A 14,314-nucleotide genomic window follows, 5' to 3' on the forward strand; every position below is an offset into this window, starting at 1 on the left:
GGCCAACTTTGCTTGAAGTTCGGACTTCACTGCATCCGACTGCACGCGCGCACTATAAAGATCATCAGCAGTACAGCCTGCAGTGATCGCATTTGAAGTGGAGCAAAGGCCCTCAGCTACGAAGATGGTTTCTGAATGTTGAAAACGTTTCAGTTTAACCAGGTCCAGTGTCGGGCGTCGACGTTTGGTCACCGACGTCGACGTCGACGTTCGAGCGAATGGCCGACACGCGCGCTTAAGACATGCTGTGCCACGGTGGCGCGCGCTAGACCTCCTGCAAGCCTCCTCGGACGACGCACTTGACACGGAGTCCGGGATATCATCGACTCAGTACTGCTAGTGGCATGATGGTATGTTCCAAATGCCACTGACGTTTCAATTGAATCAGCAACATGAGCTCATGCAGGCTGCCAATGCAGAGCCGCAGTCGATTGTACTACACGGTCAACCCGGGACTCATTGCAAATGATTGGACAGCTCTCCGGATCCATGGCGGCCATGACAGTCTAAGTGTATACGATGTTGATTGTGTGCACTGGCATGTGTACGAGCTGTGGCACCTGCCACTGGATAAGTATACGTATCATTCTTCCCAACGAAGTCATCTCGCCGTGCTACGTCTGTGGACAGTCCAGCTGAGTCGTCAGATTCCGAAGCGCACTTCCTGGATAGAGGCCGCTAGGTTGCTCAACTAGACATTCTTGCCCATGTCGTCCGTGCTTCTGAGTGCCGAGCAGTATGTGGTAGCCACCCGATACCTGTCAGGTACGCAGTGGACACAATCTTGACTACTCTCGCATAGTGTGCTAACACGTAGTTCTCTAGCTGCGGCTCTCAGCTGCTCCTTGTATGACCACGCAATCAACGCTGCAAGAGAAATTGAATTGGTCTGGCGCCAACAGTGGTCTCGCCTTCAGATCATTGTCATGCTGAACACGTACTTGATGGAAGCCAGCCTTATAATTATTGCCTACGGTACGTTCAGCGTTCTGCCAACTCACTGCTGGCGTACCTACCGATCATCATCACACCTCAAGCCTTCGGAGATCTACGCCCTGCCCTGGATTCAAAGGTGCGTATTTGTTCCGTCTCATTCTTACAACGGCTAACACCTTGGCATGGCAGACGTGAGTTGACCAAAGGTATCCTGAGATCACAGGATGTCACTCATCGAGACAGATGCGAGGCCTTCGTCATCTTTATAGGAACCTTTTCAACTCTGAGCAGTGGCTGCCAGGAATGTGAGTCGCCAGAGCATGTGTGATATAGGCGCATTGAATGTTTGGCCAGTCGCGCTTTTACTGCATGTATATGCGCTATGGGATAGCAGGAAACAAGCGAAATATGCGCTCATCGCCGGGTTCATCGTATGTTATGGAGCGTCCGTAGCATTCACTCTGGTCACTATGATTCAACTCTCGGGTGAGCGAATCCGTGGACGCTATGCCGATTGCTTCTGAGCCTTCCACAGGCAAGATGCAATACAATTCGGACCTACAGTCTTGTGTTGTTCCCGAAAAACCCACCTTTTTGTCTGGTGCTTGGGCAGGGATGGTGAGTGTGGCACACTCCAGAACGGCGACTGAAGAGGTTTGCTGATATCGTTCAGGTGGCATACGATGTATATGTCTTCGTCCTGACGGTGTTAAATGCCCTCAATCGACCACGCAAGAAGAATGTCGAGATCGTGAGTCGTCTCAAGCGCGACGGCGTGGTGACATTCCTGGTTCGTGAACTCCGCCTTGCCATGTCTATCGGCCGTTGACCTCTCTTTGCACCTCAGGGGCTATTTGGTATGTGGACGCTTCGTCGATGCCTTCGGCGACAGCAGTAACCCGATTACCCTTAGTACTTCGCATGGCCAAACTTCTCCCAAGTATCTTCGTCGGTGTACGTACCCACATAGTCCGGGCTTCCTTTCTGAGGCCTGAGGGCTCATTCGTTCTAGGCTTCAGGAACATTTCTCATGCCTGTGTACGAACCCGAATCTGACTCGTCTTGCGGGTCTGACGTGCTAACGTTGTACACAGCATCACATGGGCGTTCGATACGAGGCTGATGTACAGACTCTTCCTCAAGATACAGAAAGCAGAGCTGCGTGCGCCTCGTAGTTGGAGGCCCGGGTGTGGACCACAAACGGTCCTCGTGTCAGAAGAGGTCGAGATGATATACATATGATGCTCGACATCTTGCACGTATCATGGTAGCATACTTATCCTTATTATCTGCCAGAGGCTGTCCTCCGACCGGCATATTGTAATAATTAATCACTGGGAAGACGGAGTTCAGCTCGTCACAGGCTGAATCAGATCTTAGTTATATAACAGCGTGTCCAACAATTCAGCAAGGCGCGGTACAGAATGATGTTTGGGAGAGACCTTCCATGTGATCGAAGGGTGCTTCATTCTGCTAGCATGCAGTCTCCCAGGCATGGTTCAACCAGCGATCAATGAGGCTCACTCACCTGTTGCCCCAAAGGAACCGCGTCCCAGCACAGGATCAGACAAGGACATCCTGAGGCATGAAGGTTTAAGGAATCGTCTGCGTCTGCCTGGGAGGGCTAAGCACAGGTACGCATACGCTATCGCGCGTCTGGGCTGCCGCCTGCATGTCGTACCACAATCAGCGTTAACCTAAATTGACGAATGGCTCCGTGAATAGCCCGGGCCCACCGTAATCTGTCTCAGGTCAAACGTCCGAGTCAACGTTCAGCGTTTGCGACCGACTTGAATCGATGTGTATAGCGTCTGTGAAGAGGGCATGGAGGTGAATCGTCACGACTTCTGAAGCCGGGACAAGCTCAGTGTTGCTCGAAACCATCTTACTGCCAGTGGTGCATCACAAGCTGAGATACGGGGTCGTACTGAGGCGGTGACGAGGATGATATATCAGTACAGTTACAAAGTTCCTGCAATACGTACTGCCTTATCAATGGATGTTGGGAAAGAAGATGTACACAGCATTGGCCTTGCGCGCCGTATGTTGATGAGCAACGACATCCTGGCAGAGTGTGGTCCCTAGTCAAAGGAGGACAGCCTGAGCCTGAGCCTGAGAGTATCGCGCGGGGGCGGCTCGGGGACGCACCAATATCCACTGTATCTGCACAATTGCAAGCGCCATTCCTGTGCAAACGTACCAGTCAGTGGCGATGTCCTCCGTCTCAGAAGCACTGGCGAATGAATGGTGACACTGTTCTAGTAGATCGTGGCAATGAGCGTCAGTAGGAGGACTGGCGGACTTGTTGGGGGGGGGCGGCCCGGGCAAGATTCCGCCACTAAATTTCCCTCCCAAGCCTCCTCCATCGAGCGTACACATCGAACAATGAAACATCGACGCTTCAACACTCTGAAGTGATCCATTGTTCTATGAATTCTCGCTCATTCAGTCCATCGTGACACCGGAAGCCCTTCGCACCTGACACGCGCAAGGTCATCACCACGACTAATCCAAACCTACAGTCCCTCAAAGTCATAAGCTTCAACTTCTGCTCCGAGCCTTTGTCGCTTGTCATCAAAGCCTTGCGTGTGCGGGGATTCGCGATGCCTAGCCCAGGTGCTAAGTTAGATGGCGCGCATCGGCTTCAAATAGGGGGACCCGTGGTCAGAATGCATCTACGTCGGATCTATCATCGTGCGTGGTGCGCCGGTCGCTGCCATTGTGAGACTTATGTCCAACTCTTTGATTATGATGACCATCTGTCCATAAATGAACGTTTGAACCGTCCCAAGTCAAGCGTTAGCTGGAAAAAGTGAGTTGCATTGTTGGTCTTTCGAGCTCAGGTATTGACGGATCATGCGTCTTCAGTAAGTCGTTGATATTTGACGTGCATGGTACCTGCGGGTTCCGTGGCGTGGTACTCGTGAGCGAGTCGCAATCGTGCAGCGGACCCGGGACAAGTAATGCTGTGCCAGGTCTACCAAATCCATCCGGTGAACAGCCCCTTGTTGGCATAACATGTTAAATACTCGTGCTATCCCGCGGCTGACCGCGCTGACCGTTCTGTCCTACTCTAGGTGAGGTTGCATACCGTGCCCGTAGCACCGCGACATCGGGTACGTAGCGACAGAGTACTGTCTCCCGGTTCAACACTTCGGAAGCAAATGACGACTCAAGTAATTCGTGCGGTATATGACTATGTACTCGCGACTCGATACCTATCAGGTTAGCAGTGGCCAACTCCCACAATCTGCACTCAAAGCAGTTGTTCTGAGAATGCTCTTCGACTAGGTGCCGCCATCACTTGCTCCTTATATGATCACGCGCTATGCATTGGAGCGGAAATCAGAGTATTTTGGCAGCAAAAACGGTCCTTCCTTCCGATACTCGTCGTCCTGAGCACATATCTCATGGAGGCATCCACAATAGTCATTGCATATAGTGTGTACCGTTGACCCCAGCTACCGTCGGTGCGCCTCAATTTCTGGTTTCTCCGCAGCTTTTGGCGATCTACGGCCGCCTCTTGGAACCAAGGTATGTAGTGCCATCTCGGTTCAGTCTGCAACAACTGATGAGATTGCGCAGTCGTGAGCTCAAGTCGTCCGAGAAGTCGCCCTGTCGTCTGGCGATGCTGAACGGCGCTGACAATCCTAGGTGTGAAGCGCTCATTATCGTCATAGGGGTTTCCACAACTATGGTCGCCGGCTGTCAGGAACGTGAGTCGTCGATGCCTTGCCTCCATACACACACAAGATGTCAATCGTCGCTTATGCTCCAGTCGTACTTTTCTTGCGCGTACATACAATCTGGGACAACCGCAAGGAAGTAAAATATGCCTTGCTCTTCGGCTTCGTGGTGTGCTATGGGGTCTCCATCGCATTTGCTCTTGTCACCATGCTTGACCTGGCAGGTAAGGCCACTGTTCAGTGTGCCGTGTCGTCTTTCTGATTTGTCACAGGCAAATTGCAGTACAATGGACAGCTCAAGTCTTGTACACTCCCCGAAAAACCGAAGTACATGCCAGGAGTCTGGGGGGCAATGGTAAAGTCAACTCTCCATTTTGGCAGAAAGGGCCAAATAGGATCGCTCACGATTTGAGGCCAGATAGCATACGACATATATGTGTTCGCCCTGATAGTGTTGAATGCGCTAAACCAGCCGCGCAAGCGAAATATCGAGATTTTAGACAATCTCCGGCGTGACGGTCTGATGGTGCTTACGGTTTGTGGCTCATGCCTCATCCAACAGTCGCGCGGACGTTAATTTTCTGTGCTACAGGCAATCTTCTGTACGTAGCAGGCTTCTGCTTTCGCGCAACCCAGTGACGCCTATTCGTCTTTAGTCCTGCGCATTAGTAAACTATCTGTGAGCATTGTCGGTAATGTAAGTAGCGTCACTAGATATCCACAGAATTTGCTAGCTGATTAGTGCTATATAGGCTTCAGAAACGTTTCTCCTGCCTGTGTATGAATTCACTTCTGAATCAATTGATGCTCATGAAGCACTGACACCGCATGCAGAATTAGCTGGGCCTTCGAGACGAGGATGATGTATAGGCTCTTTCTCAAGGTCAGGGAAGCTGAGCTGAGCCTACCCCATGGATGGAAACCGGTGATGAACCACCGGTCGGTCTTTGTTTCGGAAGAAGTAGAGATGATTTACATATGACACTGCCTTGGTACGTCCTTGCGCCGTCTGTGTCCTGTGTTTTACAAATACTAATAACCTTGTCCATAGAGGCTCGCACTAGCGTCAATTATGAATATCTAACATATGGTCCTTGGACCAAGGTTCTTGATATATATGAAGGAACGATCAGACCCACTTTACCTTGACTCACAACATCGACATACCGGCAACGAACTCGTAGGCAGACTCCAAAAGCGACTTTCTTGAGTGCGGGAGGGCTCAGTCCAAGACCGTCCACGCAACATTGAACCGTACAAGCGTATTGCTTTCCGTGTCGTACACAGGGCTTTGCGTAGTACTGTCGCCGTGAAACTGGCAGGGGAGCAACCCATCACCATCATCAGAGTTACTATCCTGAGATACTTGCAAGCATTAATCGATGACTTCTGAGTATACGCTGTTTTGTGTGGTGTATAGGGCCGCCTTGCATGGGGCAAGAATACGTGAAGTTGGGAGTCCCTTTGAGCCCCGTGGTATGTACGATCAAATTCACATTCAAATAGATCGGGTGGTTGATCTCCACCTCCGATCGTAGTGTGTTCACACCGTGACACTAGTCCTCTCAGTCGCCATTGGCACTCTACCACCTGGTCCGTTGAACATTGGAACTTGAGTCTATTTTCTCTCGCGCAAGAAACACTGAAACACCTTTACGCACGCAATGTCCGACGTATACGAGAGTCTTCTGCCAAAGCTAGTTGCAATCCTCGAGGCCACGCAGCAGGCTGCAGTGGGTGCACCTACGCAGCAGGGAAAGCAAGCGTTGGTACATGCGGTGCGTCTCTTGCGATAAGTCCCTGAGCTCGCCATGTTGACTGGACTCTACCCAGACAAACGATTTCAAAGACACTCTCAAACAGGCGAAGGAACTGGCGAGTACACTCCCTGGAGGCGAATTGTCGGTGGAAGAACAGGACGAAGTGATTGCGATGCTTGAGAGGCTGAAAGAAAGGAAACAGTGCGTCTCAGTTCTGACTGACCGGTGGCAGAACTTGACCTCTTGGGGCAACTCAGGCAACAACTGGCGAAGTTCTCCGCAGACGTAGATGCCATTTCCACGACCACGACGCAGCTGAGGATGGAAGTTGATTCCACTGCATCTACTCCTGCTATGTGATTATAAGGTCTCTATCCCGTCGTTTGAGCTACTCTGAGGTATACTGTGACGACTCGGACCTGCGTTCTACCAGAAGAGTGGTCAAAATCACAATCATCCTCGCAAACCGACTGGTCGTCAGCCGCGGTATTTCTTTCTGCCTCCTTCCAGCCCGTCGCTGAACGAAGCCTGGACAGCGTCAAATCCCCTCAGGCTGGCCCTGCTACTGTTCATTCACCTCTCAACATGCGCAGGCGTATCCCTGTCGACCAGTTCCTGGGCCCACTTCCTCTGATAGTGAACTTGGCTTACCGGGTCCAAGCCGGCGCCGTCACTTGGATCAGTCCCTCCGCAGGCGACGCACACAAGTCTGGCGATACTATCGTGGCACAGTGGACTGCAGATGGCTCTTTCTCTTCACCTTCTTTTAGTTTGTGTACCTCCGGGAGCAATGATAGCGACGACGAGACTTCCGCCGACTGCGGGAGCGCGGTGTGGCCAACTATTGAACAGAATGGCAAAGCTAATCTGACTCGTCTGTACGTCGAAGTCATCGAATCGCTGTCTGCTCATACTCAGACGTATTGCCTAACATAGGTCTCTTCCAACCACGCCGTCTGCCGCGACCTTTTTCATCCAGATGTCCGACTCAGAGTCAGGCGAGAGTGCCAACTCACCGTCATTCTCACTCAATCGTAAGTTTTAGCTCCCTCGCGTCTGACTCGTACTCACCATCGTTCCTCAGCTGCATCGCTTGTACCTGTATCCTCCGCTCACTTCCCTGTGGACGTCCCGGCAACCGCAGTTTCCCAATCTGCGCCGCATCAGACCTCCGTCTCGTCGTCTATCCAGCCTCTTCCAGACTACAACGAGGTTTCTAGGCCGACCCCAACAGCAGCGTATGCTGTCCCCCTCTCGTTGGTGGCCGTCGTACTCCTCGTAGCGGGTGCGCTTGGTGTACATCACCGGCGAAAGCTGCGCCAGGAGCTATCATCAGAAGACAAGAGACCTGGAAGACCTGGGTATGCACGAGCCTCTGGCAGCTATACCCGCTTTCCTGAGCGGCGTACCAAGGGGTACGAAAGTAGCCTCGGGTCTCGAGCGTCCACGCCTACGGCGAGTGTGGTGGGGTCGCATCACGGTTCGAAGCATTATGAAGACGATCAGCGTACTGACGACGATGACCGTCGGTCGCTGTACTCCGCCGCCTCGCTCAAGAGACAGCCGATGGTGCGGCGAATGACACGAGAGCCGTACTACCGCGGGTCTCGCCCAACGGGCGGTACCTATGGTCGGGGACGGGCTACGAAGATGGCTGCCGGGGCTTTCCGAGCGGGGGTATCGCCTATACCCCCCACGCTCTCTCGGTTCTCCTCTGCACGGTCCGACGCGAGCACTATCAGGAGGGAGAAAGCCAGAGCGAGGCTGGAACGGTCTGCTCGGGAGATGGATGACGGCTTCGACTTCGTTGAACGCTATTTCCATCCGTCGCCGATACCGCCTTCACTCTCGCCTCGTCTGTCTCAGCCGGACAGGCTTCACACTCGACGGAGCGCGGCGAGCTATGCTGGCTTAGGGCATGACAAGCCTCTGCCGCGTTGCCCGAGGCAGCTGTATGACGAGGTCGTGAGACGTGTGTCGGGACAGGAGTTCACGCGTAGAAGGGCTTCGGGACGTCGATGATGCCTATCGTCAAGTACTGGCTGCCGCATACGTTGCTAGCTGTCGCTGTCCAGGACCCATCGCTATCACAATGTTTATGTCTCATAGTCCATGTGCATGAATTCTCATGTCGCCCCCTTCTTGAACCCTTCTACGCATCCGCCCTGGCTGAAGGCTGAGTGGGGTGTTGGGCGGGCACGTAATTTTGTGTCTTGCGAGGGTGCGTCCAAAGCTCCGTATGTACAGAGCAACTTCGGCAACGTGTGGCTGAATCGCACTCGTAACAGATGTTCTAGACTGGTCCATGACGGTACTCGATTGATCAAACACCGAACCACATCAGCAAAAGTGCAGGACGCCGATCTGCACAGAAAAGAACGGGCTGACTCACCACTGAATGAAAGCGAAAGACAGTCGCAGATAACGGGTTTTCTGAGCGACGAATGATTGTCTTCAATCATCCCAGCGAGATAGACTTGACATACGTACCATAGACAGATATCAACAGCTAATTGCAGCTTGTCTTGCCACTGTGTGTCAGTCGCCAGAAATTGTGAAGATCATAGAGCCAGCTGGCAGACGCGGCCACTCTGAGTCGCACGGCGACGCGACTCGGAGAGGTAGGCGCCCGGGCGTGGACTCGCGCCCGAGCGAAAGTCAATTATCCTCCTTCGTTCCTCAGCATAACTGAGCCGGAAAATTCACAATACCCATTGTATACCATCTATTGTCATAAGAAAACCTTCGGACTGAGCAGATATGTGCAAGAAAGGTGTGTGAGCTGCAGGTCCTCCGTGAGAACTTCCGAGTGAATGAGCGCCGGGACCGGGTACCGTCCTCGAAAAGCGTTCAGTGAGGCTCTTCCCGTCTGGAATGAAGGGCGGAGAGCTAGGCGAGTCGGCGGGTAGAATACTAAAACGATTTTTGAGATTTGTTCGGGCTACCCCTATGTCATGGTCATCGAGTTGGGGCTCACCTTCTACAGGGGTGCATACTCGTCCTCGTCCTCCCAGGGATCATCCGCTACATCTGGATCAACAAAATCCTGTTCTTCGTCATCTCCGCCCTCGTCCTCGCCCTCGCCCTCGTCCTCGCCCTCGCCCTCGCCCTCTCTGCCCTCGCCCTCATCGCGTGTTCCGTCCTCCTCGGCGTCTTCTAGGTCCTCAGCATAATCCCATTCATAGCCGAAATCGTCCTCGTCACTCGGAACATCTTCGCCTTCGTCTTCATTTGGTACGTCTTCATTTCCGGGGACTGGAACGTCTTCATTGCCTGTGGCCGCCTCGCCTGTAGCTGCCTTGCCATCCTGCTGTGGCTCGTCTGCATGCTGATATGGGGCGATGTCTTCGTGTGTTCATCCCTATGCCATTGAGATGTTGTGACTCACCTGTGCCCAGAGTTCGTCTAGCAAGACAGAGTTCAACGTATCTTGAGGATATCGGGGGCTCTGTGTCTGCTTGCTTCGTGAGAGATATTTTGTCACTGCAGAAAGGAGTGATTTTGCAGTGATTCTGTTCGATGGTAAGCCTTTGTGGCCTATTGCACCGCCCAGATAGCGCATGAGCATGTCGCGGTCAACAAACCTGCTCCATCTGCTCAGTGTGCAGACAGAGAACATGTGAGGAGTAGTACGCACATTCCAATGTAGTGGTATACATAGTCTTCATCGCCTTCATCGGGTTGTCGCGCGATCGACGGTGGAAGGTACTCACGAGTCCGACCATGAGCAAAGGCTGGCATGATGTGACAGGCTCGGAGTACTTGCTTTGGGTCAAGGAACCCGAACGCGTTCGGCGCCTCATAGTCAATAAAGCCAACACGATGGAGACGCGAGGTCTCAAACCCGCCAGGAGCACTGTTATCACGACCAAACCACCGGATCCAGAGTATGTCCATCCGCTGGGCGGACTTTGTTTTCGATAGGAAGCCGCTGTGCTTGACATTCACATGAAATATTCCAATGATACGTGCGTACCAGTATGGGTGTGCATTCGCATTAGCATCACCATCGTCTTCAGCAGGTGCGAGCATCATGACGTCGGACTGGGTGCGGGGATTAATGGTGTCCTGTGCGCGTCGCATGTCGTATGTCGTGTAGTTGATACGAAGGGCCTTGTGAAGGTAGATGCGGTCGTTCACGAACTTGATTGTGTCATGTTCGTCAAGGCCAAAGCTGTCTTCGTCGCCATCGTACTCCCGGTCCGTGAGTCGTGAGAGCAGGTGATCCTTGAGCATGGGGATAAAGTCCTGTGCAATATTGGCAACCATCGGGAAGCAAATCATACGTACTTACTTTGAATGCAGGATCGTTCTTGTGGCTCGGAGTATTGACCCACTGGAGTATGTTGTGATGGTGCCGTTCCGAGTCGGACATGTGATAGCGTTCTCTCGGTGACGTATGAGATGGAAGTGGGTCCTGCTCTGATAAATCAAGAGCTGCTCCTCGCCGTCGTAGGGTGCCTGTATCGTCAAGAGCATGTAATGTACCATTTCTAGGGCGATCTACGTTGAGATGACCTGGCTGACTTGGAGGTGCAGGTTCAGTGACCTCTCTCGCGGCTGCCAGCTCTGCACGTCGTTTGCGATCTAGAGCCAGCATCCTCTGGAGATGCTGCTCCCGGCGTTGACGTCGTGCGATCTGTCGTGCTGCCTTGTTCTTATTTGTGCGCGTGTAGAACCGCTTCACACGGCGATGCTCCATCTCGCCCTAGTTGGCCGTTCCCGACTCTTAATGAGCTGCCCTACGTCATGAGAGTTTGAAGCTCGCACCTGTTGTGTATTGACGCCATCGAGGGTACCAAACCACGGTATTGTGTAGGCATAGTGGATGAGAGAATGCCACTTGTACGTTAGAAGGTTCAGCATCTTGCGCTTAGGGCCGGCGCTTGCGGTGGCAGATGCTTGCTGTTTACGCGGCTTGCGTGAGGCCTTTGCTCCTTGTTTTGCAACCATCGCAGCTGTGCGGCGACCACGAGCTGCTTCCTCTCGAGGGAGCTCCCGGGTATCATATGCTTCACAAGTCTTCCGAAGAAACTTGCGCACGATCTTCCCAAGGTCTCGAGTTACTGCATGGAAGATCGCGACTGTTTCTTCGGAGTGCAACCTAAGCTTGGCTAGGCCATGCCAGTAGGCGATCGTGAAGACTAGGGTCTGTACAAGCTCGTCATGTGGCGGTGGGAGGAGGCCTTCGAAAACAGGTATGATACACTGATGCAACATGTTACCGTAATGTCTGCACACGGACTACAAGGTTACACACCTGCAGTATGTCCTCGAAGTCTCTACCAGCCATCTGCTTGAGGCCGGATACATTTTTTGCGAATCGGCGGATAGTACTACGTCCAAAGGTAGGGATGTGACGGAAGCTAGGTACATGAGTAAACATGACTTATCTTCGTGAGTGTATTATATATCACTGAGACGTACCGTTCATTCATTATCTGAATGCGGTCCTTTCCCTCGGCATGCAGTATCCTAAGGAGGTGGATGAAGATCGCTTTCCACACTCCTAACTCGACTTCATGCAAGATGTCGGGCACAAAGAGGGAGTAGAAGTTGAACCCGGTATCCGCAAGCCGCGTTGAGAAGGCACTCTGTTTCGGAGTCCATAAACAAAGCTGCACATAAAGGGAGGATGGACATGACGTACCCGGGTAGGTAGGACGGAAATAGGGTCCATTACCTGTCCAATTATCTTGCTTGTCAGGGAATATCCAGACTTGAATATCCATCGTCGTACGCGAGCAATGATCGACCGGAGGCGTGAGCTGTCGACACGAATGCTTTCCCATGTTTTCGAGAAGCCCGTTTTGAGTATGTCAGCTTTCTGAACAAGGCATCGCGGACATGGACAACGTCCGAGGAAGCGGATGCAGGCAAGTAAGGCCCTGTACAGCTTGGTCAGCTTGGTTGGAGAATTACAGGAGAAATGGTACTGTACTTCTCGGGATAGTCTGCAGAGTAGGTGAAGAAGCGAGGGAATATTCGGCGCAGTATACCGTCCCCACACTTCACAAGCATACCCTCATGATACGCCTTCATGAACTCGTCATCCATGATATAGCACCAGATAACATGCATGAGCTCCTTCTTGCAGAAGCGAAGGACGTCGGCAGTCGCAGATATGCCATATACCTTTTGATACCAGTCCTGTATTGATTCCGGAAGCTGAGAATGTGCAAATTAGTCAACCAGACTCGATAGACGGTCTGTTCTAACTTCTCAGCTGACTCACTGATGGTAAATATGCCAGGTGGTGAGCAGCAAAGGACGTAGGACAGCCCCGGACATACTTCGAGAGCCATCCAAAGTAGAGGTAGATTGGCCATAGGTGTGCACCGCCGAAATTCGTCAAGTGCGTAGAGTCCGACCAGACCATGAGAGGCGCCATGACGTACTCGACCTCCGGTCCATCTGCAGCGTTGCGGGGCAGTGCGCGGATCCGTGCATCCTCCTCCAGCATCGCGTCACTATTCGGAAGATCGGAAAAGAGGCGAATGTTCTCAAATTGATGTTCATTGTGACCGGCATCAGACGTCTCTGAACTGTCGGACCCAGAGTTGGATCCAGGAGCCTCGTACTTGCGACGTCGCCAGTACTGCCGGAAAGGTAGCCAGTTGAAACGGTCTGCGTCGACTGCCTCTGCTGCCGAGCGGACAAGCTCCGTGAGTTTTCGGACGTATACTTCAGGGACCTCGAACATAGGGGCATCTGCCTCTGATGCGAACTTCGTGCGTTCCTTCGGAACACTGATCTTGACTGACACTTCATGCCATCCATCTGTGCTTGCGAAGACATTGCCCGGCTTGTCAAGGCTGTCAAGGCGCTCGAGTTCCTTCGTAACGCGGAAGCGGCGCAGGTCCTCACGGTCGAAGTCCTCAGCGAGGAGGACCTCGTCAACAAGGCGTTGCACCTCGGCATCAGACTTAAGGTTCGAGCCCGTGTTGGCCCATGCCATGAGCCGGAAGACGGTCACATTGAGGAATGGGAAAAACCACTCCTTGGCTTTCTCGATGCCATCCTGAAGTGTCTGCACAACACTTGGACCGAATCCGCTCACGGCTGGTGATTCGGTAGTAGTTGCAAGTGGAGGACGGAGAGTAGAGGCGTCAGAGAGGTCGGAAAGGGTGTGCGCCTCCTGTGGCTGGGCATGGGGACGAGTAGTATAGCAGCGAAAGACTCCGAATTCATCTGGTTCAGTTTGGAAGAACGCAGGACGGTCAGTCACAGGAATAACATCCTGGTGGCTGCCTGAGGCAGCAGCGGAGTCCGCGCCAGATTGTGTATCACACACAGCCTGAGGAGAGCCCGGCGGAGGGACCGGATCGTCTTCAAAGACTAGGGGAGTCGGTATATGGGCTGGGATACCGATAGACGTCGTGGGCAGGAAGTCTTTCAGACGTTGTGGCGCCTTTCGCTGTCGTCCAGCACGACTTCGGGATTCAATGGGAGCGGGATGCTGTACTATTTCTGGGTGCTGTCCTAGATTATTCTCCATAGCTGACATCTCATGAATCTGTTGATTGTCGGTGAACATGTGGATGCGAACTGAGCGAATGACGCTACGCACCTCATTTGCCTCCTCTCGGATGTGCTCCTTCTCTCTCCGACTAACTGCCTCATCATCAACCCTTGCGACCTTTGCTTTTCCGGGTCCAGCCACTCCATCGTCCAACTTGCGCTTTTGAAGCGAACTTGCAGTGAATGTTGCGTTTTTCTTGCAGCGACGCTGATGGCCCTTCAGTGCGCGAGAGTCGTCGAAACCTTCATTGCATCCTAGGCACCGTGTCGACAGAGAGGACATAAGAGCGAACAGTGAAGCAAAGCAAAGCAATACAAGCAGCAAGCGCATAGCATGACACGGCCCAGGAAGATGTACAGGGCTTGAAGAGACAATGAAGAGGCCAAGGATCGCTCCAAGTGTCTCGGTCA

At 52.8% G+C, this 14,314-nt stretch overlaps 5 protein-coding genes across 5 annotated transcripts; 4 read left to right on the forward strand and 1 right to left on the reverse strand.

Moving 5' to 3' along the window:
* Positions 1-818: 818 nt before the first annotated feature.
* B0H18DRAFT_881198 (uncharacterized protein) lies at positions 819-1,765 on the forward strand (the record flags this gene model as incomplete). Its single annotated transcript, XM_048040828.1, has 5 exons — positions 819-975; positions 1,143-1,241; positions 1,291-1,422; positions 1,472-1,554; positions 1,610-1,765. Coding segments are annotated over 5 exons (627 nt in total), but the record flags the coding sequence as incomplete, so codon positions are not given.
* A 2,064-nt stretch (positions 1,766-3,829) lies between these two features.
* Positions 3,830-6,043, forward strand: B0H18DRAFT_1106289 (uncharacterized protein). Its single transcript, XM_048032680.1, has 12 exons — positions 3,830-4,161; positions 4,228-4,377; positions 4,398-4,470; positions 4,522-4,652; positions 4,715-4,846; positions 4,895-4,977; positions 5,041-5,157; positions 5,215-5,224; positions 5,279-5,319; positions 5,375-5,400; positions 5,457-5,614; positions 5,674-6,043. The coding sequence occupies exons 1-11, from the start codon at positions 4,101-4,103 to the stop codon at positions 5,602-5,604; spliced, it is 972 nt and encodes a 323-aa protein (XP_047890073.1). The 5' UTR covers positions 3,830-4,100; the 3' UTR covers positions 5,605-5,614; positions 5,674-6,043.
* A 243-nt stretch (positions 6,044-6,286) lies between these two features.
* Positions 6,287-6,742, forward strand: B0H18DRAFT_1122021 (uncharacterized protein; the record flags this gene model as incomplete). Its single annotated transcript, XM_048034444.1, has 3 exons — positions 6,287-6,400; positions 6,456-6,583; positions 6,640-6,742. 3 exons carry the CDS (start codon positions 6,287-6,289, stop codon positions 6,740-6,742), a joined length of 345 nt encoding a protein of 114 aa, XP_047890074.1.
* A 51-nt stretch (positions 6,743-6,793) lies between these two features.
* B0H18DRAFT_608217 (uncharacterized protein) lies at positions 6,794-8,445 on the forward strand. The gene is made up of 3 exons (XM_048038771.1): positions 6,794-7,260; positions 7,319-7,416; positions 7,467-8,445. Exons 1-3 carry the CDS (start codon positions 6,968-6,970, stop codon positions 8,402-8,404), a joined length of 1,329 nt encoding a protein of 442 aa, XP_047890075.1. The 5' UTR covers positions 6,794-6,967; the 3' UTR covers positions 8,405-8,445.
* Positions 8,446-9,074: 629 nt separating this feature from the next.
* On the reverse strand, positions 9,075-14,240 carry B0H18DRAFT_1106291 (uncharacterized protein). The gene is made up of 12 exons (XM_048032681.1): positions 13,953-14,240; positions 12,618-13,898; positions 12,305-12,532; positions 12,033-12,065; positions 11,810-11,976; positions 11,643-11,748; positions 11,153-11,590; positions 10,677-11,090; positions 10,020-10,630; positions 9,771-9,966; positions 9,360-9,710; positions 9,075-9,295 (listed from the first exon to the last, which is right to left on the reverse strand). Exons 1-11 carry the CDS (start codon positions 14,232-14,234, stop codon positions 9,363-9,365), a joined length of 4,104 nt encoding a protein of 1,367 aa, XP_047890076.1. The 5' UTR covers positions 14,235-14,240; the 3' UTR covers positions 9,075-9,295; positions 9,360-9,362.
* Between the last annotated feature and the right edge of the window lie 74 nt (positions 14,241-14,314).

The sequence above is a fragment of the Fomitopsis serialis genome, assembly GCF_022376445.1.
Source record: "Fomitopsis serialis strain Sig1Antser10 chromosome Unknown B0H18scaffold_70, whole genome shotgun sequence".
Taxonomy (NCBI): domain Eukaryota; kingdom Fungi; phylum Basidiomycota; class Agaricomycetes; order Polyporales; family Fomitopsidaceae; genus Fomitopsis; species Fomitopsis serialis.